The sequence below is a fragment of the Trachinotus anak genome, unplaced genomic scaffold, assembly GCF_046630095.1.
Source record: "Trachinotus anak isolate AG129_WGS33_773 ecotype Australia unplaced genomic scaffold, CSIRO_AGI_Tana_v1 ptg000004l, whole genome shotgun sequence".
NCBI classification, from domain to species: Eukaryota; Metazoa; Chordata; class Actinopteri; order Carangiformes; family Carangidae; genus Trachinotus; species Trachinotus anak.
Genome location: NW_027273855.1, coordinates 9,307,636 through 9,333,817, shown reverse-complemented (window position 1 = coordinate 9,333,817; position 26,182 = coordinate 9,307,636). Strand labels below are relative to the sequence as shown.

General features: G+C 40.0%; 1 protein-coding gene across 1 annotated transcript in view; it reads left to right on the top strand.

Annotated features, from left to right (window-relative positions):
• cacna1db (calcium channel, voltage-dependent, L type, alpha 1D subunit, b) overlaps nucleotides 1–26,182 on the top strand; it is a 131,944-nt gene that overhangs the window by 39,437 nt on the left and 66,325 nt on the right. Inside the window, exons 4-9 of the mRNA XM_071475653.1 lie at nucleotides 4,909–5,048; nucleotides 5,624–5,766; nucleotides 10,768–10,920; nucleotides 14,205–14,401; nucleotides 16,272–16,375; nucleotides 16,835–17,004. Of these exons, the coding sequence (XP_071331754.1) occupies nucleotides 4,909–5,048; nucleotides 5,624–5,766; nucleotides 10,768–10,920; nucleotides 14,205–14,401; nucleotides 16,272–16,375; nucleotides 16,835–17,004 (907 nt within the window). The remainder of the gene's footprint in view (nucleotides 1–4,908; nucleotides 5,049–5,623; nucleotides 5,767–10,767; nucleotides 10,921–14,204; nucleotides 14,402–16,271; nucleotides 16,376–16,834; nucleotides 17,005–26,182) is intronic.

The window sequence follows — 26,182 nt, the reverse complement described above, 5'->3', positions numbered from 1 at the left end:
GCTATTACATTTACTGGGAGATTTAAAAAATGCAAGTGCAATAAGATATGATATTGAAGGAAATGGAGCTCAGCTCCAGAAGGGTGTCATTTGGACGTGAGAAGGTGGAGCTCACCTCTGGCAGGCTCAGGGCCAATTTAACCTCTGTGGATGCATGATACTAACAAAATGGGGACCACTCATAAAAACACTAACCTATAGCGCTATGGTGGTCAAAATGTCCTCAGTGTAACTAACATGACTTCCCTCCGCTCTTAACTGTTGAACCTTTGTAGTGATTATTATGATAAAACATGATAGGGTTGTAAATCAGGTTTAGAATTATTATTATTTTATATAGTCTGATTAAGCAACAGCTTATTCTCACTTTAAATGTATTCAAAAATATTTTTTCTTGATACTTTAGGAGAACAATGTCAATGTTTCTAGGACAGCTATCATGGAACAGGGTTGAACAAAAAGTAAGATTCATGTGGTGTTGACATGAGTGCAGGAAAGACATGCCAGTCATCTATTGTTCAACTCAAGTCTCATGTTAACATTGCTAACACCATGATAAGCCAGGCAGTTGTGGCTAACAGGTCAATGAATTTCTATGTTTTAATATTGCACAACTCTTTTTAATCCAGACTCAACAGATGGTTATTGACTTCCACTGACTGAAAACATTCTCCACAGTCTCCCACTGAATGCAAAAGTTTAATCTAGGACATTTTGTTCGTCCTCTACACAGAGATGGTGAGCTCTCTTGGCTTCAGCTCAAGTAACCAAAATTTCTTGTCCAGCTCCCAAAACAAGGGATTGGGAGCTTAAAGGATGCACTGCTCCTCCTAAAATCAATTAAGCTGCTTCACTTTTTCTCTGCTTTGGGTGCATGAGCAATGTGTTGTGCCGTGCTCTATGTTTGAGTAAACACATCTTAAAGCCATGGAAGGCAAAGTTCAAGGGAAAGCAGGACAAATGCACTTAGACCCTTTTCTTCCACAACAAAGTAGCCACTGGTAATTACCTACTGTAGAAAAACATGTGGGTAGTGCTCATGGAATCTTCAATACTTTTCTGAAGGAACTTCTGTCAGGTCTATACATGGTTATTACCAGTCACTATCATGTGTTTTACTGAAGGCAGAAAATCCAAGTTTGGTCAACATGAGTGGAACCTGGGTGGAGCCACAGTTGGACAAGCATAATGCAAGCATAATGAAATTAGTGCTTTAAACCCTAAATAAAAAAGTAAAAATATATTGCCTTTTTATATTTCCGGAGAGTTAGGTTAGTTAGGATCACATGTCATGGTCTTCAACAGTCTGGATGATTGCCATTTGCAATTAACAGGCCAATCTAGCTCTCTAGCCTTGTTGATAAGGCTGATAGCAGACGTATGCTGATCCAAAGGCGGTTGTCTTGAGTATCTAAACTTCAAGTCTCATTCTCTGCCCACACACGATACAAGCCTGATTTCCATGGCAACGTTATGCCTATCACAGCTGTATTACAAACAAAAAAGGATAGAACCATAATGCACTAGTGTTCTTCACTGAATGTGGACACACAAAACAAGAGCAGCGGGACCGAATGAGTTTAACTGTGTAACTTATCATTTTGGGTGGGGGTTTACATTAAACAAAACAAAACCAAACGCTCTCTATTTCCTCAGTATCTCCCTACATTGAGAATATTTCATGTTACTGCTCTATAGTAGGAAAGTCAAATCATGTATGTGTTAAACTCTGACTTAAGGTGGGCACAGAAAAACTTTCTCCCTTCAGCATAATGAATGTGAAAACAATCTGGTGTGAGATTCTGCTCATACATAAATCTAAAGTAGACTACACTGGAAAATGATCAGCATTAGTAAGAGAAATCTACATGCAGTTATGGAGTTAAAACACACTGGTGCTAGCTTTAGTGTTACTGTATTACAAAGGCTACTGTTTAACTACATGTTCTAACTGCTGTCTTTAAATCATCGTTGCCAGGAGTGTCTATAATCATTGTGTGAAACTGTCTGTCTTGTTGGCTTGCTGCCTTTCAGAAATGTTTGAGTGTGTGTACTATTGCTTGTGCGTTTGGACGTGAAGACTGAGTGTGCATGTTACTGTTGATCTCAGTCTCTATAGTGAGGGTGAATGTGTGAATTTTTGTGCATACTCTCCAAGCGTCTGATCAAACTCCTACTTACTACCTAACTGCTCATTGCTCAAGTGTCCAGTTTGTCTTTTGTCCCCAACTACAAATTTGAAATAAATCACTTCCTGTGTTGTGTTTATGAGGGTCACCTGAATGTATCATAATGTGGTTGCAGACCTGTAATTTCATACAGGTGTTCTCCACCCACACCCTTCTGTCAAAGGTCAGTGTTACATGTTTCTCAATGCTGCTTCTGGATGAAAAACTTGAGCTTTCAAAAGATATCTTGTGACTTTTGGTTCACAAAGACTTGTGCACCCACAAATATACACCTCAAATAGAAGTTAGTTCTTCTGTTGTGTGTGTAACACATTGTAACACATACAGCCGTATCACATTCTGACACACACACACACACACACACACACACACACACACACACACGTACTCTTTAAGGCTGCATGTCAGCCTACAGGAGTAATGCCATCCCTCAGGATTGTGTGTGTGTGTGTGTGTGTGTGTAGAATATAATTAATTATTATAGTCACTGATTTGAAATATTATTTGAATAAATGATTTCTTAGTGCCCCTAAGGGTGTCTGGGTTAACACATGGTGGACTACTGTTGGACTGATGCAGTCTGTTTCCACTGACTTCTATTTTATTTATTTTTTATTTTCTCTTCCCTGCCAGCCCCATAAAACACACTAACGGTCTGACTCACTGACTGAGTAACATTGGTCAACTTCCTGCCACATGACTAAGTTGGTGTTTTCCCATTCATAAAAGCACCTAGCAACAAATCTATTGATTTTTTTGGACAAACCTTGGCTACTTAGACGTGGGTCGTCAGTGATGCCTTCTCTCTGTGTCTACTCTATTCAGTGAGTGGCAGAGAGGTGGAGCAGCAGTTTGTTACCGAGACAGAGACTGGGCACTGTGTGAGAGACAAAATAAGAAAAATATTCTGTTGCTTCTAACTTATTCTCTGAGTGCTCATGAGCAACAGTCTTGTCAGGTCAGCTAGCGGCTAACATCATCAAACACTGCTGCTACACACACAGGTAATGTGGTTGTCGCGTGCACATGTGCTTGTGTGTTTTTATGGAACTGCACGGGAAAAAAAATTTAGATTACAATCGACCACTGTATGTATGAACAGCTGACTGACGCGTTTTGGATCAAAACGGCATATCTGGCGGATACATTCAAGCTCTACAATGAGACGAGCAAGCGGATGCAGGGGCCTGAATCAAACGTCATGCAGTGCAAAGATGCTCTGGACGCTTTTGCACGCGAACTGGAATACAGAGCTGGAAAAATGTCAAAATTGGAGTTACAGCATTTTCCACAGCTGTTGAAGCAGTCTGGTGGCACTGTGCGTGTGTGTTGAAGCACAGAGTTTACCTGGCACATGAACCTGCTCCGAGAGGAGACTAAGAGCTTGATGTCCACCAGGACTTTAGGCTGGCTGTCACAACCATCACACCTGACATCACATCCCTGGTCAGACGTATGCAAGCCCAAGGTGGCCATTAGTTTATGAAAGAACAGACTGAGTTTAACGTTGAACTCTCTTGAAAAGAGACATAGTTTAATGTCCTTGCAATTGTTAGTATTTCTGTTTACATTTTATACACCTGGTGACAAACAAAGGGAAAGAAAATTATTATCATCCAATGCTGATATATCATACTTTTTGTAAGGAGGAAGACCTACTAATGTTAAGCTTATGTTTGAAGTTTAAATGTTTAGCTCTTGAAAAGAGAGAAGTATTTTAATGTCTTTGCAGTTATTATTTTTTGTGTGTATTTGATACATCTGGTGACATAAAAGGAGGAATAAGAAACATTCATTTATATACTTGGTAAACCAAAGAGGAGAAGGAAAAAAGCCTACAATTGATGTTTATTTTTGCAAATAAAGATTTGTAATGAATCATTTTATTCTTTTGGTGCGTGTGTGTGGGCGGGGGGATCTGGCCTGTCTTGGATGCAAGCAAGGGGGGCTCCAAGGAAAAAAGGTTGGGTACCACTGGATTTGGACATGTAATCACTATTTCAAACTTGTTCCATTGTCTGACAACAGAAACAGAAAAAAACATGTCAAAGAGCTTTGTTGGGAATTAGGCTGTATTGAAATACTGTATATGTAAGCACAGAGAGTAGGAGAGAAGCAAATTGATAAAGGGCTTAAACCTGTTGACAGAAGGCAGAATGCAAATATGATGCAGTGATGTCAGTTCTTTACAGCGATTCCACAATAGTTTTCAACTACGTCCTCAATTTCGCAGATTGACCATATGCCATATACTAGGTTTTGACCTAGTCTTGTTAAAGAATATTTTGCAAACGAGTGCAAATCAAATCTCAGTTTATGTTTGGTGAAAGTGCCAAACCATGAAAATTAATAAATGATTAGACTATTTACTTTTTTTGATGCGTTGCTGGATACCTGATCTTAGTGTAACAGGAGTAATGAGACTGTGGATCAAAGTTAAATCAAATATACTTTTCTGTTGGCTTTGACAAAAAAAAGAAAGTTGTCATGCCAATTGTTGTGGTAACTGGGGAGTATGTTTTCTGTTTTGTTGAGCCTATACCTCTCTGAAACATTGCATCTGTATATGAATTCCCCCATGCACATTATTTGTCCCACAGTAAATTTCTATGGTAAAGGTTTGGCAAACTTGATGAATAATCTTTATTATTTTCTCTTTTATTTTCTCCCTCTCCTTCCCTTCCATTCTTCCTTTCGTCCTTCCTTTCTGTCCATGCAGGAAACAGTAGAATATGCCTTCTTGATCATTTTTACTATAGAGACATTTCTGAAGATTATTGCCTATGGTCTGGTCATGCACCAAAACTCCTACGTCAGAAATGGCTGGAACATGCTGGACTTTGTCATTGTCATTGTGGGGTGAGTTCATAGGTAGCAAATACACACTGTATTTAGGAGCAAATACACACAGTCAAAAACGCAAACACATACGTAGACAAACAGTGAAATTATTCCTTGAGTACAGTTAAACTCAAGCCATACATGTACGTGCACACACACATACACACACAAACACACACACACCGGACACATACACACACACTCACAGGATCTTGTTTAGAGTGATGGGTTATCAGTAGATCACCTGGCTGCATTGGGATGTAAACTGTGATGAAGTGTAAAAAGCTGAAGGTAAATATTCACAGGCAGACACATACACACATAAACATAGGACATACACACATAAACCATGTATATAAGCGCACATACTTACTACACACACATGCATTATGACAGCAATATAAACAAAGAGGACACATGGCTTTGCTCTTCCCTTTCTGTCTCTTTTGCTTTCATCTTTTTTGCTCTGTTTTGATGGCATCCCCATCACTACTCTCTTCTCCCTCTTTTTGCTTCTCTTTCACACCTCTGCCTCCCTGTCTCCTTGCTTTGTCTTTCCCTCTCTCAACACCAACCCTCCTTTTCCTCTCCAGGTTGTTCAGTGTGGTTCTGGAGATGATAACCAAAGACGCTGACTCTGGCGGCCAGTCTGGGGGCAAACCTGGGGGATTTGACGTTAAGGCCCTCCGAGCCTTTCGTGTGCTACGACCACTTCGCCTTGTTTCTGGAGTTCCCAGTGAGTTGGCCCAAGCTATTTAAGTCTCAAGTCAGTTCATGTGTCCTCATTTCATTTTTTGGTTTTTACTTAGCAACCCAATGGCTAAAGTAATTAAATAGCTTAAGAAGATAGTTTTAATGAAACAGTAGCCTGGTTGTTGTGAATGATGTAATGGCTTGTGTCTTAAGAAGACATTGGACTCAAACAGCTAGCACAACAAACATCTTACATGTTTGTGTAACATCCACAACAAAATCAGTTAAGCAAACACATAAATAAGAGGCAGTGAGTAAACTGCAAAAAATATATCACTCTACGCATTTGTTATGCTCTGTTCCCACTGATATATATTTAAGATTAGATACACTAACATTAATATTTGAAAAAAATGTAAGTTTATTACAAGGAAACCATCTGTGTAGTCCCTACTGTTCTGCCCAATTCCTTTATTACACAGACGATACAGCTTCCTTCATTGTTTCTGTTTTCAGTTCACATCTGACCTTACATGCAGTTGCCCTAATGCATATGCATTCTTTGGGTTGCCATGGCAATTTATCATTCACCAGTCTCAGGGAGGAAAGGGCCTTTGGGAAGGATGAAGTTGAACTGAGCTCAAACAATATTTTCAGTTCTATTCTAGTTTAACATTTGTCTTCGTTGGATGGCATATGCAATTTAATTAATGTGTGATATCTTGCTGATGTATGTGTGTGTCTGTGTGTATGTGTGTGTGTGTGAGTGTGTGTGTGTGTGTGTGTGTGTGTGTGTGTGTGTGTGTGTGTGTGTGTGTGTGTGTGTGTGTGTGTGTGTGAGTGTGTGAGTGTGTGTGTGTGTGTGTGTGTGTGTGCGTGCACTTCTACTCTGCAGTATACTCATTGCCCAAGTACTGGCTGCCAGCTAAATAACCATCTGTTAACCTCTGGCTGGCCTGCTTCTTTTATTAGAGCTGTCAAGTAATTGAGCAGTCAATCAATTAGATGATTAAAAAAAAACATTGTCAACTATTTTCACAATTAACTAATGTTAACTGAGGCAATTTCAAGGAAAAATAGCAAACATTGCATAGTTCTAGCTTTTCAGTTGTGCGGATTTGCTACCTCTCTTTGTCTTATGTGATCACATCTTTATATTCTATATATTATATTTTATTTTATTTATATTTTAATAAAATTTTTATATTTTATTAAATATATATTATATTTTATATATATTATATAAATCCTCTATGATTGATCCTCTATGGCTTCTATGAAGCCATAGAGGATCTGCGGGCATGTTTGGACTGCACTGACTGGGAGGTGTTCAGGACTGCTTCCAACAGTCTGGATGAGTTCACAGAGGCTGTGACGTCATACATCAGCTTCTGTGAGGACTGCTGTATCCCATCATTCACCAGGGTGAGTTATAACAATGACAAACCCTGGTTCACAGCTAAGCTCAGTCAGCTCAGGAGGCAAAAGGAGGAAGCTTTCAGGAGTGGGGACAGGGACAAGTTTAAAGAGTCCAAGTACAGGTTTAGCAAAGTGGTGAGAGAAGCTAAACGACTGTACTCTGAGAAACTTCAGCTCCAGTTCTCAGCCAATGACTCTGCTTCTGTCTGGAAAGGGCTCAGAAAGATCACAAACTACAAACCTAAACCCCCCCACTCCATTAATGACTTCCGTCTGGCCAACGATCTGAATGAGTTCTACTGCCGCTTTGAAAGACAGTGGGACACGCCTGACACTAACCTCCACATCAGAGCCACATCAGAACCCCCCTCCTCCCCTACCAAAGGAACGTCTCTCTCTATCCTGGAGAGAGATGTCAACAGGCTTTTTAAGAAGCAGAACCCCCGCAAAGCAGCTGGTCCTGACTCTGTCTCTCCATCATCCCTGAAGCACTGTGCTGATCAGCTGTCTCCAGTGTTCACAGACATCTTCAACACCTCACTGGAGACCTGCCACGTGCCAGCCTGCTTCAAATCCTCCACCATCATCCCTGTCCCCAAAAAACCAAGGCCCACAGGACTAAATGACTACAGACCCATTGCCCTGACCTCTGTGGTCATGAAATCATTTGAGCGCCTTGTCCTGTCCCATCTCAAATCCATCACTGACCCACTCCTGGACCCCCTGCAGTTCGCCTACAGAGCCAACAGGTCTGTAGATGACGCTGTCAACATGGCTCTCCACTTCATCCTCCAGCACCTGGACTCCTCAGGGACCTATGCCAGGATCCTGTTTGTGGACTTCAGCTCTGCCTTCAACACCATCATCCCGGCTCTGCTGCAGGACAAGCTCTCCCAGCTGAGCGTGCCTGACTCCACCTGCAGGTGGATCACCGACTTCCTGTCTGACAGGAGGCAGCACGTGAAGCTAGGAAAGCACGTGTCTGACTCCCAGACCATCAGCACTGGATCCCCGCAAGGCTGCGTTCTTTCTCCTCTGCTCTTCTCCCTGTACACCAACACCTGCACCTCCAGCCATCAGTCTGTCAAGCTCCTGAAGTTTGCAGACGACACCACTCTCATTGGACTCATCTCTGATGGCGATGAGTCTGCCTACAGGTGGGAGACTGAGCGTCTGGTGACCTGGTGCAGGCAGAACAACCTAGAGCTAAACGCTCTGAAGACAGTGGAAATGATAGTGGACTTCAGGAAGAGCCCAGCCCCACCCACCCCCATCTCCCTGTGTGACTCCCCCGTGGCTACCGTGGAGCATTTTCGCTTCTTGGGAACCACCATCACACAGGATCTCAAATGGGAGCTAAACATCAGCTCCCTCATCAAAAAAGCTCAGCAGAGGATGTATTTCCTGAGGCAATTGAAGAAGTTCAACCTGCCAAGGACTATGATGGTGAACTTCTACACCTCCATCATTGAGTCCATCCTCACCTCCTCCATCACCATCTGGTACGCTGCTGCCACGGAGAGGGACAATAACAGACTGCAGCGTATCATCCACTCTGCTGAGAAGGTGATTGGCTGCAATCTTCCGTCCCTCCAGGACCTGTACGCCTCAAGGACTCTGAGGCGTGCAGGGAAGATTGTAGCTGACTCCTCCCACCCTGGACACAAACTCTTTGAGACACTCCCCTCTGGCAGGAGGCTGCGGTCCTTCAGGACCAAAACCTCTCGCCACAAAAATAGCTTCTTCCCATCTGCTATTAGCCTCATCAACAAGGCTAGAGAGCCCCACTGTTGCTGATCAATTGCACCAATCACCAGAAAAAATTCCTTGTATGTGAAAACATACTTGGCAATAAAACTGATTCTGATTCTGATTCTGATTCTGATTTAGATTTTGCACTGTTGGTCAGACAAAACCATGAATTTGGTGACATCACCAGCATCGGGAAGTTGTGATTAACGTGTTTTACTATTTCTGAAATTTTACAAACTAAGCAGTTTAACTGACAAAATCATTAGAAGATGGATCATTAATGATTTCTTGTTGCAGCCCTCACATTTGTACAACCCTGTTTCCAAAAAAGTTGGGACACTGTGGATAATTTAAATAAAAACAGAAGATGTGATGATTTGCAAATCATGTAAACCCATATTCAACTGAAAATAGAACAAAGACAACATATCAAATGTTGAAATGCAGAAATGTCATTGTTTTATGAAAGATAAATGCACAATTTTATTTTGATGCCAGCAACACATTTCAAAAAAGTTGGGACAGGGGCATGTTTACCACTGTGTCGCATCAGTTTCTGGAGTTTTGAAAGTGAAATGTTGTCCCATTCTTGCCTGATAAGGATTTCAACTGCTCAACAGTTCAGGGTCTCCTTTGTTGTATTTTTCGTTTCATGAAGTGCCAAATGTTTTCAATGGGTGAAAGGTCTGAATTGCAGGCAGGTCAGTTTAATGTCTGGACTCTTCTACTATGGAGCCATGCTGTTGTTTATATACGCGCAGAATGTGGTTTGGCATTGTCTTTCTGATATATGCAAAGCCTTCTCTGAAAAAGATGGCAGCATACTTTGCTCCAAAACCTGTATATACTGTTCAGCATTAGTGATGCCTCCCCAGATGTGCAAGCTACCCAAGCCATGGGCACTAATGTACCCCCATACCACCACAGATGCTGCCTTTTGAACTCTGCACTGATAACCACTGATAAGCCGGATGTCCCCCTCCTCTCTTGCACACAGAGATTTCTCCGGATTCTCTGAATCTTTTAATGGTATTATGAACCATAGATGCTGAAATTCACATATTTTCTGCAATTTTATGTAGAGGAACATTATTCTGAAATTGGTACACTATTTGCCCATGCAGTCTTTCACAGAATGGTGAACCTCTCCCCATCTTCACTGCACAGAGTCTCTGCCTCTCTGGGAGGCTCTTGTTATACCCAATCATCTACTGACCTGTTGCCAGTTAACCTAATTAGTTGTGAGATATTCACCAGGTTTAGTTTTTTTTTTAAACTTTTCCAGTATTTTGTTGCCCCTGTCCCAACTTTTTTAAAACATGCTGCTGGCATCAAATTCAAATTGAGCATATATTTTTCATTAAGCAATACAATTTCAGCATTTCAACATTTGATATGTTGTCTTTGTTCTATTTTCAATTAAATATGGGTTTATGTGATTTACAAATAATCACATTCTGTTTTTATTTACATTTTACAGAGTCCCAACTTTTTTGGAAACAGGGTTGTACTTGAATGTCTCCAAATTTCTGGTGTTCGAGGGGAGAAATTCTTTCAAGGCTATTGAATATAAGACAAATAGAAACCGAATGGTAACCTGTTACTAGAGACACTATTGTGCACTCACATCCCATTGAAAATATTCCCAAACTAAAAAGATTGTTTTTCAACCTTGGTCTCCTTTTAAAAGTAGCTCCATAAAGAGAATGAGTATAAGAGATCCTGAACCAAAGTTCCAGAGGCACAAACATGGTAGAAATATGCTGATTGTCATGCCGATTATGTTCTTGATTAATCGATTAATTGCTATGTCTAAAAAAATGTCTATATTAGTCTGTATGTTCTTCTAACTTGGGCTTCTGTCTGTTTGCAGGTTTACAGGTGGTTTTAAATTCCATTATTAAAGCCATGGTTCCCCTGCTTCACATCGCTTTGCTCGTCCTCTTCGTCATTATCATCTATGCCATCATTGGCCTGGAACTCTTCATTGGCAAAATGCATGCCACATGCTATGTGATACAGACAGGTAAGGTATCACATAGATATTTATTTATTAATTTATTTCTTTGGTTTCATTCTTGAGAGTTGCCTGGGGAACAGTCCAAGAGTCCCACAGAGAACCTACAGCACACTGTGAACAGGCATATACATCACAGCTAAAGATGGACACATATACTTTGCATGTGAATGGTGACAAGGTGCTGAAAACAGGGTAGAGCACGTGATGGTGGATTAAATCCAGTGATTAAATGACTAATATCTGGCAATTGTGTAAACATGCTTGACCTTTACTCCAGCATTACTTTCAACATGACAGAATTATTCACGAAGTAAGGATGAGTTGATGGATGGTTGTCAGTCATAAATGTCATATACATAATACACACACACTTGCATGAAACCAGTCATGTTCTAAAGTGGTTGAGTGAGAAGAGCAAAGCTGCTAAACTTACAGGTTCGGTGGGCTATACAGGACTACGACAGCGATTTTCATAGTGTCATTCTCTCTCTGTCATCCGTCTCTTTCTCAAACACCTCTCACCTAACCTCTTCCTCTTTACTTCTCTTTCTCGCTTTAATCTGTTTTGATCTGTCTGTGGATATCAGGAGAAGCATTGCAAACTTAAGTCGAGAGCTCATGACAGAGTCAGACAGAAGCTCCCTTTGATCCACCTTTGCTTGTGTCTGTTCTGTTGGCCTTGAGAGAAGAGGCTGTAGTGTGTGTGTGTGTGTGTGTGTGTGTGTGTGTGTGTGTGTGTGTGTGTGAGTGTTTTTTGGTGGAAGATGTGTCTACATGAAAACATGGGTACATGTGTGGATTTTTATGTCTGTGTATGCATTTGAAAAATTCAGCTTTGTGGATATTTCTGAAATGAAGAGAAATTTAACATATTGTGCACTCATCTATGCATATACTCTTTGCATGTATTTATGTATATGGGAGTTGGTGGGGTTTATTTTGATTGTGTACCACAATTTTCTGTTATGCTTAAATAATGACAGCATGGTGACAGAACATCTGGCAACAAGTATTACCTCAAGCACTGTGTGAAGGGATATATTGATTGCTGATCTCCATGTGATGCAGTTTAAATAGTGTATTGTATAGAGTCATGATGATCATCATAATTTCAGATAGGTAAAAAGGGGGAAAAAATATTAGCAGGGTTCAGGTATTAAGGACCCAAATGCAGACTCAGAGGCAGGACTGGATTTATTTACTAAACAAAAAGGACTTACAGGCAGATGATGCAAAACTGAAGAGCTGGTAAGAAAACAAAAGTCAGAAAATCTGACCAGGAAACATAAGGAAGACTAAGAAGATGCACGAGGGAAAGAGCAGATGAACTGACAATGACTGAGGGAAAGACAGAGTTTGTGTCCGAAATCACTAACTCATTTGCTACACCCTACTCAGTATGTAAGTAGCGTGAATAGGTGAGTACTGACGTGCGACGAGCTGCGGTAAGCGTATTGTGTCATTTCCGGTTGCTGGTGGTGTTTGTTGCTGCTCTCCCTGAATTCAGTTATCCTAGTTGTATTTTTTCTTTTCACTACAACTGATAACTATCTGTTGTACTGTCGAACTTCTGTTCGATCACTCTTAGCTCTCTCCTTCTTTTAGCGAGCTTCTCATTAAAACACAGCTGTTTACACGCTAGATCTGTTAACCACTTTAGCTTAGCAGTTAGCGATGGCTCCTCTCTCTCCCTCTCGCTCTCCTGCTCGCTCTTGCTCAGTGTGCTTCAAGTTTAGTTTACTCGTCTGCCTGTTTTAGCGGTAACGGTACATGTAATAAATGCAGTTTGTTCGCAGTTATGGAGGCGAGGGTCAGTGATTTGGAATCCCGGCTCCGCACCATGGAATGCAAATCGTTAGCTTCTCCAGTTAGGCAGCCCCCAGTAGCTGGTGCGGACCGACCCAGTGTAGCTCCTTCTGTAGCAGCTCTCCCCTCCAGCAGCTCCCGAGCAGCCGGGAGGTCAGGGCGGCTGGGTGACTGTAACAAGAAGAGGCATAGTCCTATGCAGGCCCACCACCAACCTGTTCACGTTTCTAACATGTTCTCCCCACTCAGCGACACACCCGCTGGGAAACAAAATCTGGTCATTGGTGATTCTATTCTGAGAAACGTGAAGTTAGCGACACTAGCAGCCATAGTCAAATGCGTTCCTGGGACCAGAGCGGGCGACATTGAATCAAATGTGAAACTGCTGGCTAAGGATAAGCGTAAATACAGTACGATAGTAATTCACGTTGGCAGTAATGACACCCGACACTACTCGGGTCATATTCTCTGCTCCATTTTTCTTTCTTTCAGTGTTAGCGCAAGGCATGATAGTATATATGGCTTGCTTAGTGACAATCACTATTCATGTTGGATTATGGGATACTATGATTCCACTATATACCAGTATATTATAGGGTATAATAATGTCACTATACATTCGGACAGCACTACAAAATGGCAAACTCACTATATGGTGGACTCCATGGGAAGTAGTGAGTGACTTCGGACACAGCCAGGGACTTAAATACACAAAGGATGCAAGTGTAATTGACACAGGTGAAACGCAAGCATAGGCAGGAAAACTAGACAAAGACAGGAAGTAAAACAAACAGCGGACACACAAGTTATTTAAAAAATAAAACAAGAAATAAACATAAAGTCCATGCAAAGAGTCCTTTCAGGGGCAGGCCATGAAAAAAACAATTTTATGACAAAAGACAAATTATGACACAAAAATGCACAGTCTAACAAAAGAATTTGATGTCAGTGTAACAAGAGGCTAAAACCCAGTATGGGGTAACCAGTAAAAGGAGATTATAAAACATTATGATTAAGACCAGAATCAAAATGGCTCTGCTGTAATATGTACTGTAAGTAGAGAAAGGCTGTTAATAAGGAAAAAAATTGTAAAAAGGCATTTTGAGGTGAGATTTTTTTTTTTAAATAGAAGGATACTACAAAGCAGAGGCATCAGTACAGCAGAAGCACACTCAGGCAGCCAGAAGACCTAAACTGGTTGCTGAGTCTGGGAAGTAGTAGGTGGTTAGATGGTCTCTATAGGCTACACCATATACATACATGTACTGTACTACAAGAAATATTATAAAACGGATAAAGATGGACAACTAATGGCATGATGTTAAGACATTTGGAAGGCTTGTATAATGTAAAAATGTATGTAAAACATAGTGTCCTGTGATGTAGGGATGTAAGTCGCTGTTGGTTGAATTTGGTTTTAACTTTTTGTTCGCCCTTATTATACACTGATTCAAATAGTTAATTATAATCTGTCTGCTCCTCAGGTGCCCTTGCAGAAGAAGAGCCCACGCCTTGTGCAGTATCAGGGCATGGCCGTCATTGCCTGCTCAATGGTACAGTTTGCAGAGAGGGCTGGCAGGGCCCCAACAACGGCATCACCAACTTCGACAATTTTTTGTTTGCCATGCTTACTGTGTTCCAGTGCATCACCATGGAGGGCTGGACCGATGTTCTCTACTGGGTAATCTGCCACTCTGCATCAAAAATTACTCAAATTAAACCTGAAACTAGATTTTTGGTTCATTAATCTTTGTGTCTCAATTTTGAAATTTTTGACTTTGACAGAACCTTGTAAAATATTGTGTGACTACCAGCATGTTTGAAACTGCTGAAATATTGATGAAATTGTTAAATGATGCACATTACCTTAGGTATTCTTAAGACAATAGATAAAAACAAGGTCACATATTTGCTAGAAAGGGTATTTAAATGTTTCCTTATTTTAGATTATGTATTAGGCATTATATTTTGACATCATAAATGAATAGTTTATCTAAAGCATGTTCATTTGAAGGATGGTAGTGTTCCAATTTATTGAAGTTTTGTAATTTTACATGATTCAGATAATGTCCATTATATAGACAAAGTAAGTTTATTTGTATAGCACCTTTCAACAGGAAGGCAATCTGAAGTTATAGATGAATAATAAGGTTTATTTAAAAGCTGCAAGCTACTCAAAACATACTCACCAAGTCCCTTAATATATGAAGTCTCTGTTTCTGACTCTCCTACAAATTCAGGTTATAAAATCTTTATTACAAAGAAGTCCTGAGTAGGCCATAACCTGAGCCTGAACCATCAGCTTTCTTTTTGTTGATAACAACACAGTTTAAACTATAAAAGCACAGACTAATCCTTAGCTTCCAATTAGCAAAACTCACCAACAGCTTTTGATTAGTCAAAACACTCAGCATTGAAGCTCAGCTCAGAATGAGTTTTATTCACAATCTATCCACATCCTTTTATTGACAGAGACCCTCATCTATGAAATGATGAACCTCTCTCCTTTTCTCTCTCTGTCTTCCTCACACACTCTTTAATTATACATGTATGTGTTACCATGGCAATTACATGCTAATACTGCTGTGGAAGTGGTGAAGGAAGGAGACTCAACAAACCTAAAGGAAAGATAGTGAGATGGAGAGATAGATGGATGTATGAATTAGATGTGACCATTTGACAAGTCCTATAGAAATCAATTGCTGCATGGTGGGTACCAGTGTATTGTATTGTGCTGTGGCTGGAGGCAGACTTAAGACTTTGTGTCATCGTTCTAATGCCAGTTGGTGCAGGTTTTTTTTTCTTTTTTCTTTTTAGAGGGAATATTAGTGTTTAAATAGGATGACAGTGCTCACAGTTGAGAGTGGAGGATCTCTCTCCATCTGAAGAATGACTTTGAGCCTCCATTAAGTTTTATTTAAAATCCAGTACTGGAGTACTGACGCCCTTAAGTGAAACAAGATGGATTTGTACTCCAAAAAGTACAAATAGTTGAAAATTGCACAATTAAATTAATGAGACACTAATGTAATTACTTATTTTCAACCTTTGTATGCAGTGAATGTTCTTATAAGACAGACATGATGGTGCACTGACATGACGTGCACTGGAGAAATATATGCATTACAGCACACTGTAAATATTTGGAAAAAGGAACATCAACCACTTGGCATCTGTATTTGTAGTTTAATCTTTAATTTAAGTCATTAACTAAATGTTATTCAAGGATGTAACTAGAACTAAACTGTTGTATACCTGGAGTTTTCAGAAGCACTAAATACAATTTTTCTTCCACTGATTAAGTTCACAGGTGATAATATGTGTGGAATCTGTATAAAGGTGTAGGTGGTTTTTGATAGGTGGTTTTACTGGCAGAAGCTGCACAATTATCCTAGCCCATTAGTCACTCATTAGTACTTGAATGGTTGCAACACCAAGCCAGCCATCAAACCAAAGAATATATAAAACAAGAAATATAACAAGAAATATGTAAACCAGGGTTAATATGTATAATCTTTGTTTCCTCTTTCTCTTCTTGTGTTTCCATGTAGATGAATGATGCAATGGGCTTTGAGCTGCCTTGGGTTTACTTTGTCAGTCTGGTCATCTTTGGATCCTTCTTTGTACTCAACTTGGTTTTGGGTGTGTTGAGTGGGTAGGTTTTGAGTGTTCGTATCTTTGTTTTGTGTTTTGCTTTTTCCAATATCTTGTCCTTTTTTCCTTTTCTGTTACTCATGACTTTTATGACTTGCTTCGATGCATCAAACCCCGCCAGTTCGTTTCAAACACTGAGGTTATTTTCTGACCCTATCAGATATGGTATGATGCATTTTAATTCCTCAAATATAAGTAAGAATTGTCAGTTCTATGTTCATGCTATATAGATAAGGTGTACAGTTATATAAATATCTATTTTTCTTTTATAAAGAAGCATTTTGTGGAGCTAATTTATTCCCTCATTCTAGGAAAGATGTACTGGTGTGGGCAGAGTTGTGCTTTGTTTATTTTGAAGGCAGGTTTAGATAATGGAAATTTCTTTTTGAAGCACCTGTTCTGATCATGTTCAGTATTATGTGACCCAGGTTTGACTGTCATTATTCTGTGCCCTGTCCAGAGAGTTTTCCAAAGAACGAGAAAAGGCCAAGGCTCGGGGAGACTTCCAGAAGCTCCGTGAGAAACAGCAGTTAGAGGAAGACCTAAAGGGCTACCTGGACTGGATCACCCAGGCTGAGGACATCGACCCTGAGAACGAAGAGGAAGGAGATGAGGAAGGCAAGCGTAACCGTGAGTTACCTGGATTTAATTAATATTTTCCCTCTATTCATATCTAAAGGAAATGAAGAATCCAAACAGAACTTTGAGTTACCATGCCTTAACCTTTTCTGCCGTTACTTTAATGTTGCATGTTTCTTTGCTCGATCAATAGTGAAGAAGAGAAATGAGGAAGGCAAACCATTACTCTAAGTGAATAACTGTTGTTATTACACTGATAAGTTCTCTGATGTTTTGCCTTAAATGTGTCACATATCTGGAAAAAACTGATCTCTTTCAAGCATGCAAGGAGTTTCAAGCATGCAAGGAGTTTATATTCATGGTGACAAAATGAAAGTGCACTGACACATTCATAGATGACATGTTGACAAACAACGACAATCGCAGCTCATATTCACTATAAGTGTGTAACCATAGTAACCCACTCACACACCTGCCTGCATGCGCACGGTGTGAAGAGGAGCAGTATCATGTGAATAAATGAAATTACGTGGATATTTCTCACTTTCGTTTTGATAGTCTGAAGAACTCTCTGCTGCTCTGTCTGTCTGTCCGTGCACCGTCAGTGTCTCATCACGCATTGACCTTAAACTTTGACTAAGTGTGAAATGGTGCTTTTCGCATCATTAGAGACTATAAACCACTCATATAGGCTACTATTAGATTTACTGGGAGATTTAAAAAGTGTGACATCATACGATATTGAAGGAGACAGAGCTGCAATTTAATTTAACCCCTGTGAGCCACTGATGGGAGTGAGGCAGGTAAACAAGACGTCAAGGTTAAGAAATAGTATGGTCCACTTGACAGGTCTATGAAATCACATTACAAGACCATTCCAGGCATGAATATGGGAGATGTATTGCAATATTTACAATTTTTATTATTAACAATGTTTCAACCCCCCCCCCCCCCCCAACTATTGTTTTTACCTCTTTTGGAGCGATCCAAGCCTTAATCAGGAGGTTCGGACTAAAAGAAATGAAAACACCACCTCCTCTTCTCTTCAAGTACTCTCTTTATTGTACACCCTTACTGCATGTTTTTTTTTCCATAGACTGCATGTCCTTGGTTGTGTCTATTACCCTATAAAGCTATCTTAAAATTGTTAACACATACATGAACATTATTAACAATAAATATCTTTGGAGTTATGTGAAAATCAGTTTCTCTTTAAAATCTTTTTCTTTATCCTGTCTTCCACAATTCAAGATGTCTGATTATTATATTTATAAATAGGGCTGTCAAATTATAATTTTTTTTCTTAACTGCAATAAATCACTGAATTTCAATAGTTATTTGCTTATTGTTAATTGCATACATTATCACATGATTCAAATTCTATTATTTTGCATTTCAGAACTGTTTTCTCTTGCTTGACAACACATAACCATCAGTCTGTCTGAACTAGAAGCTAATGTTAGCATGTCTGACATGTAATTATGAAGATGTCTCATAATTTATTTATCCGTAGATGAGCTCTGGTTAAGTTATATTTTTATTTTCCAACTCATTCGATCTTCGCCAGCGACGATTCAGGCATTGGATTTAAACACTTTAGGTCTCCCGACACGCCCGTTTATGCAGACCAGAACCGCCCCCCTTTTGCTCCCATACACATGACTTACCATGAAGTATCTTGCTTCACCGTGTAAAATCTTTGTAGGAAGTGTCTGTGGCAGCTTGAGAACAAGTAAGGGTGCATCAAAGGGTCAAAATAGTAGCAGCCGAGGAGTCTAGAATGTAGCACTCTAGAATCTTTAAAAACTCTTGTACTGTACTAGATCAACTGAGTTCCACCGTGTCACGTTACATTACCTTCTGTGAACAAATGATTATCCCAGACAGACAATTACATTGCACCCAAATAATAAGCCATGGGTCAGTAAATCCCTCAAGAATACTCTCAATCAGGGGGGCACTCACTAACAAAGAGATGCTCAAAAGATGGTGAAAAAAGAAATAAAGCTGGCTAGAATCAGAATCAGAATCAGTTTTATTGCCAAGTATGTTTCCACATACAAGGAATTTGTTTTGGTGATTGGTGTAATTGGAGGTTCTTGTAAACAACAGGTTTACACAGTTTTAGTTTCTGCCTGTATGTGGGAATCAGGTGGACCATGACATGGTCAGAGTGGCCCAATGCAGCCCGGGGGACGGCGTGATAAGCACTACTGATTGTGGTGTAACAGTGGTCCAGAGTGTTCCCCTCTCTGGTCGGGCAATTAACAAACTGTCTGTATTTGGGCAGTTCGTGGTTGAGGTTACCTTTGTTAAAGTCACCAATCACAATAACTAAGGAGTCCGGGTTGGTCAGCGAGCGCCCCCTGTGCCTCCTGCACGTTGGCCTGTGGTGGGATGTAAACATTAGTGGTGTGCGATACTGCATATTTTGGTATCAATCCGATACCAAGTAAATAGGGGCCAGTATCACCGATACCGATACTTTTCAATAAATAAGGTGGATGCGTCATTGAATTGCTAAATCTCAATTAATTTTCATGACCTTAAGTGTTTTTTGTGATGTTTCCTTTTTTATTATTAAATAGTTAAAACCCAGGACAGAATTAGGACAAAGTTTATAATTAAATGTTTTATAATCAAATTTTTTTCAGAAAAATCTTAAATAAAAAGTGCACGCAAACCAGTAAACAAATTAAAACAAACAAGTACTGTTGAGAAACTATAATACAACAATTAAATTAAAATTCTCACATTTCAATTTCATTTTCTTAACACATTTCAATGGGATAAATGTATTACATCAAGGTCTTAGCATAATTTATACTTTTTGAGTTGGCTAAAGTAATAAATAACAGTTTCACTTTGTTACTCTCAACACTATAACCTGCCTGGATATTCTCTGCCATGCTGAAAGGCCTCTGCCAATGACCTCTGCCTCTGGACTGGGGGTCTTGCAGCGGGGCCAGGGGGTGGGGGATTTCTCTCCTCCTCTCTCTGTTTTTGTAGCTCCATGTTTCCTTTTGGATGGTTTTCTATATGTTTATATAAATTGGTAGTGTTTCCACTATACCTGACTAGCGTTTTACAAATCCCACATTTTGCTGTTGCCTCGTTTTCGGCTTGAAAATACAGCCACACGGCGCTCCTCTTCCTCTCTGCCATTCTTCTGTTGTATTTTCTCTGTGCGTGCTGATGAACCTAAGCCGGAAACTTGCTTGTTTGTTTGCTTTGCGCGTCTAAGTCACGTCACGTGACTCACGTGACGGCGCAACATCTAAACACAAGAGGGGGGGGGGCAAAGTGTGCCTGCTCTGCGCTGACACAGGAGCGGCGAGTCCGGCGACCTGGCTGTTTCCTCTTTGCCGAAACCGCAGCATTGTAAACAAGAGCGGAACTTAAAGTAAAGAATCGATCTCACCAGGCTAGTATCGATCCGATGATGAAAGTCTCCAGGTCAGGAGAACAGTGCTGCAGGATCACTGTCACGTCTCTGCACCAGCCACTGTTAGCATAAAAACAGATTCCTCCACCTTTCGTTTTGCCGGACAGCTCTGTGTCGCGATCCGCTCTGAAGAGTTGGAAGCCGGCCAGCTCCAGCGCAGAGTCCGGAATCGATCCACACAGCCACGTCTCCGTGAAGCACAGAACGGAAGATGAAGAAAAGTCTCTGTTCCTCTGCACCAGTAGCTGAAGTTCATCCAGCTTGTTGGGCAGTGAACGCACGTTGGAGAGAAAGATACCTGTGATACCATGTGCGGAGTCCGCGCCGGCGGAGACGCGCAAGCGCACCGGCGCGTTTTCCTCTCCTCCGGCGTTTCGCTGCGAGAGTAACGGTCAGTGCACCTCTGACCAAAATGTCCAATAATTCCACAGGTGAGTCGAGAAAGGTGGAAAAAATCCTCTGGAGTTGTTTCTCTGATGTTAATGAGCTCTTCTCTGGTGAAAGAGCTCCAGAAACCAAGGCAGAAAACTGAATTTACAAAGAAAATAAGGCAAAAAAGTGCGCACCAACACACCGAGGCAGCCATCCGCGGCGCCATGGCAACTGGAACTTTTTTTGTTCTTTTTAAAAAAGTAAACTTTTTAAATGTTTACTGTTTGAGTTTGAGATAAGAAGCTTTTGACCATTCCTACTCAGCCACTGTTCTATTCCCCAAGCTTGTCGTATATTGTGTGATGAGTCTTTTCATTTACTTACAGACAGGTTGTATAATAAGTAGGGATGCCCCAATCATGTTTTTTGCTGCCAATACGAATCATCTATGAGTGAGATCAGCCAATCCACAGATGATACCGATCAATTTTTGTGTTTTGTTATAGCAGCTGGTTTAGTGGTTGGTCAGGGTGCTTAGCTTTATATTGCACTGGGACCTGCAACAGGGGGCAGGGTAACATGATAAAAGGACCACAAAAAGTAATCCCTATTCAGTGAACAACATGCTTTTCCAACACTTCAGAGCGGATCGCGACACAGAGCTGTCCGGCAAAGCGAAAGGTGGAGGAATTTGTTTTTATGCAAACAGTGGCTGGTGCAGAGACGTGACAGTGATCCTACAGCACTGTTCTCCTGACCTGGAAACTTTCATCATAAACTGCAGGCCCTTCTACTCCCCCCGTGAGTTCACTTCATTCATCCTGGTCGGTGAATGTGAATGTGAATTAGCACAATTATTAACACACTGAAAAAAACTGCATTATGCTAACTAAAGGATCATAGGATTTCAAGTCAGAAACGGGTTGTATTAATTTGTAATAAATGTAACAAATAAAATAAATATGCCTCAGATCATGGCTTGCAGCCCTGTGTGTATTTGATCTTTCCCCCACTGTGATGCAAATTCTTTGTGAGCTGGAGAAAAAGACAATCACCACAAGTTTAAATTTCTTAGGCAGAAGTATTTATTGTAAGCTTGGCGCCAAGGAGAAAATGATGAGTAGTACAATGACAGCAAGTGAACCACAATAGTGCCACACCAATTTTCTGAAGATGTCTTGTCTGACAGTGGGTATATATTCCAGGTATCACATGGTTGTAGCACTTTACCACACCTTATTCCAAATAAGGTTAAACTATAGTCTAAACATTCATGTGTGAAGATGCTATTGGACACCAAAATCCACAATGTCACATGTTCTTACCTTAATATTACATGGGTCTTGTCCTTTCACCTACTTAGCTCATCCTTGACACTAACTAGATTTGAACAATTTTTCCTAAGTTTATGTTATGTTATTTATGTATTAAGTTTACCTCCTTATCTATAAGATCTTGGGTACCCCAGCTATGGAGGATAACAATGGCTCCATCTAGACACAAACAGTCACAATAGAAGCTAAACAGTGAAACACTGAAGGTTGTTATGGCCTGAGCTCTCTAGGAAAGCAAGAGAAACACTAAAAGTGAAGAAAATTGCCCTCACCCCCTCAAGGTATTTTATCATGGCATATTTTTTAATGAAAACAGGCCAATAATGATTGGTGGCCAATCAATCGGGCCATCCCTAATAATAAGAACACCTATCCCCTATAGTCTGAAAATTTCAAAGTGAAATCTTCTAGGGTGGATAGAGTGGGGTGTTTTTAAACTATTAGCCTGCCTGGCAAATATACAACTATGTAGTTGTTTTGCCAGAATACCATCATGTGCCCTTAAGCTCTTCAAATGACAATGTTATTTCCATTATATAGGTCAAACACCTGAGCTATACCCTGTAATGAAGTCTTAAATCTTGGGTCGACTCTGGCTGGAAATTATCATTACCAATGATTGGAATAAACTTAGTCAATGTTGTAGCCCCTCCCAATTACAACAGAGCAATGTGCCAAATCATTGATATGTTTTAAAGAAAAGAGTTTTTAGTCTATTTGATTAGCTTGTACTTATCTGCTGTGTACATATATAAAGGGATATTTGTTCTTGAGACATACTTATTGGACAGTCTAAAATTGATAGAATAGGCCAGAGGATTGTGTTGTAGGGCACTGGTAATTTAACAATTATTGGCAATAAAAACTTAACAAAATATTAATATTAAATAACTCTAAAATGAATTAGAGTTATCTTCAGGGGCACTATCTTGAAAAAAAGTAAAGGATAGTCAATAGCCTATTGGTAGTCCCAAATGTTACTGTTAATTTGGAACTCTGATCAATTAAAATACTTAATAACTACAACCAAAATTACCATATCAACAGTGAGTAAAAGCTGAAGGATTGAGTTCTCCTGAGAATAGGTTGACAATATTCTTCCTTGTGCAATATTGAACACACAAGCAGGTACACTTACAAAGGCAAGAAAGCTGATTCAAAACGGTTGCTTGGACCATGTGGCCTGACCAAGAAAAACTACCACAAGATGGCAGTAAACAAAGAAACAACACAAGATGGTGGAAACTAAGATGGCTGCTGAGACCTGGGAGGGAGGCAGAGTGTGAGTTTCTTTGTTTAGGTCAGTTCAAGTAGTCTAAAGCAGTGAATTTCAAAGTCAGGGATGTGGCTGACTGGGGGGCCACCAGGGGGAATTAGGGAGTCCTAAATAAATAAATTTAATAAAAATTAAATTTATTTGTGTTATATTATTATAAGATATAATTTATAAAACTATGACATATCAAATTCTTATTTGCCATGCTCATCATTCTCATGCTCATTATCTTGTTTGTACAGGAACACAACTCTGTCTGTAATTGCTTAAGCTCAGTTTGATTAAAGTATTATGTTATAAGTTTTAGACCTTTACACACACGCACACAGACAGTGCCTATAAACAGAAAAAAAACAGAAATCTGATGAAATGATTAAAGATTTGAAATACAAATGTAATTATTATTGCATTAATAAAAGTAAGATTTTCAAAAGTTGTTTTTTTTACATTTGCTGTAGTATTGTTGATGGGTTTGCAAAAGGGATCCCTGGCAAGAACCTAATGCTATTCTGGGCCCTTGGCTTGGAAAGTTTTGGGAACCCCTGGTGTAAAGGGTGCCAGTTTAAAAGAGGGTTAGCTGCATGCAAGTCCGAGTACTGAAAAGTGCTACAATTATATGTGTGAACATAAAAGTATCAAGCCAACCAACAACCTAAGTAGGTATACCAAGGTGAGATACATTAGCCAGATCAGTATGTGTACATCGTGTACATCGACAAAGTTAACAATCCTGTGCTTAGCCGGGCTGTGCTGTGCTGTGCTAGTTTAGGTTACACCCAGTCAACTTTACCCTGTCTCTGGAACAAAAAGAGAAAGGTCATTTCCAGTATTGTGCTCATAAAATCCAGAATTTTTGTGACTTCCTTGTAGAATGAAGTTCTGTCCATCTGTGTGGCTACGGTGTTGCAGAGGAGGCTGCTGGTTGCTCCTTTGTTCTTCTTACTGAGTTATGCTCCACGCTAACTGTGCTGTAGCTCATGTTGTTCGTAAGATCAGCTGGCAGACTTTGTATCGTAGCAGCTGGCAGTGAATTGACTTATTCACTCTTGGTTAACCTTAAGCAGGCACAGCAGTGTCGCTGCTGTTGAGGAAAAATGAAGTGGAGCAGTCTGCTGTGAGCAGGCCTGAAGAGAAGAAAAGAGAGCCTTGTGGCCTCTTGGGAGAGCTGGGAGGGGAAGAGAGGAGATGTCGCTTCTGGACAACCAGGAAGGTCATCCCCAGGTATGAAGAGTGAAGAATTGTGGGGGATGATGTTCACAATAGCCTTCTTTGTCTGTGGAACAAAAGAACATATGGTCTCCCCCATTTTGAATAGACTGAAGGCCCAACAGTGTTCCATACATTTTGTTAGTTGAAAAACACAATCTTTTCATACCACAGAGATTAGCCGGGTTTGCATTGATGTGAGGATACAAGCACACTCTAAATTGTGTTTACCTCAATTCCCAACAGTTTATCCCGAGTTACAAGAAAAACAAGAAGCACCCACAAGAGGAAATGCATTGCAGCACAAAAGCCCTCTAATAAGTACTGATGTGTTAAGTTTTTCTTTCTGTTGGCTCAATTCAGTCAAATATTTTAAGGCTTTAATTTGTGGTGGTGTACTGTAGTACTGTAAAATGAAAACAGTTTTGACACAAGTTTTGAGCAGAACATATTGAGATGTTGATTATACAGCCTGTGTTTGAACTGAGGAACAATGCCCTCAGTGTAACTGTACTGTATGCAAAGTCGTGTAACTGATTGTATGTCATGATACCATCTTACAATTCAGATATGGAGTGTTTTAACAGGCTCAGCAGTGTTGAAACATATTGAGATCTGTGAGATCTGTGTTTTGTGATCTTAACACTATACTTATATATATATTATACTATATATACTACTAAACTATAATTTGCCACTAGTAAAATGATTACTTCTTTGTTCATTGCACATTTGAATTCTTGACAGATTGGAGCATTTTAAATATAAAGATACAAGCTGAAAACAGGAAAAACAGTGAAGTAAACAGTGAAAAATAATAATAATAAGTACAGGAGCTTCAGTACAATAATACATCACATAAGGTAGATCTTTTCTCTACAATTTTTTCCTTCTTTGCTGTCATGTGTCTTTCTCTCGCTCTTTGTTTACATTGACATAGATTTGTAGCGTCACATGAGAGGAACCAAAAATGATAAATACAAACCAGCACACTGAACATTGTCCTGTAATAATGTAATTCCTAATAATTTTTCGGAAAAAAAGGGTGGCATGGTGACTCAGTGATTAGCACTCTTGTCTCCCAACAAGAAGGGCAGGGTGTGTGTGGCATTTGCATCTTCCCTGGTGCCTGCTTGGGTTTCTTCTGCATGCACCAGTATCCACTATTGCCTGTAAATGTGAATGTGACAGAATATCAATATGGTCTGCGATATACCCATGTCCCGTCTTTCCTGCACCATATAGCTGTTTAATACATCACATACACAATAACAAGGAGGCACATGCAAAAGCTGTTTTTGAAGTATAATGTTAATAACTGTTCCTCCTGAGTGCAATGCTAAATCAGGGAAGTCCATAGGAGCAAAAGGGAAATACTTACATACATGATTTCAATAATTTATATGTAATATAAATGTAATAATGAATAGATTTGTGGGACAAAATTCATAAAATAAAGTTTGAATCTGGGATATGAAATGTGGTGTAAATCAGGTGTCAGGTGTAAATCACCTGAATCCCATCTGTTCTCAGGAATGTGTGTGTTGTGTGCCTTGTTTTGAGCTGTAGATATTGTAATGGTGGATGAATAAGTCC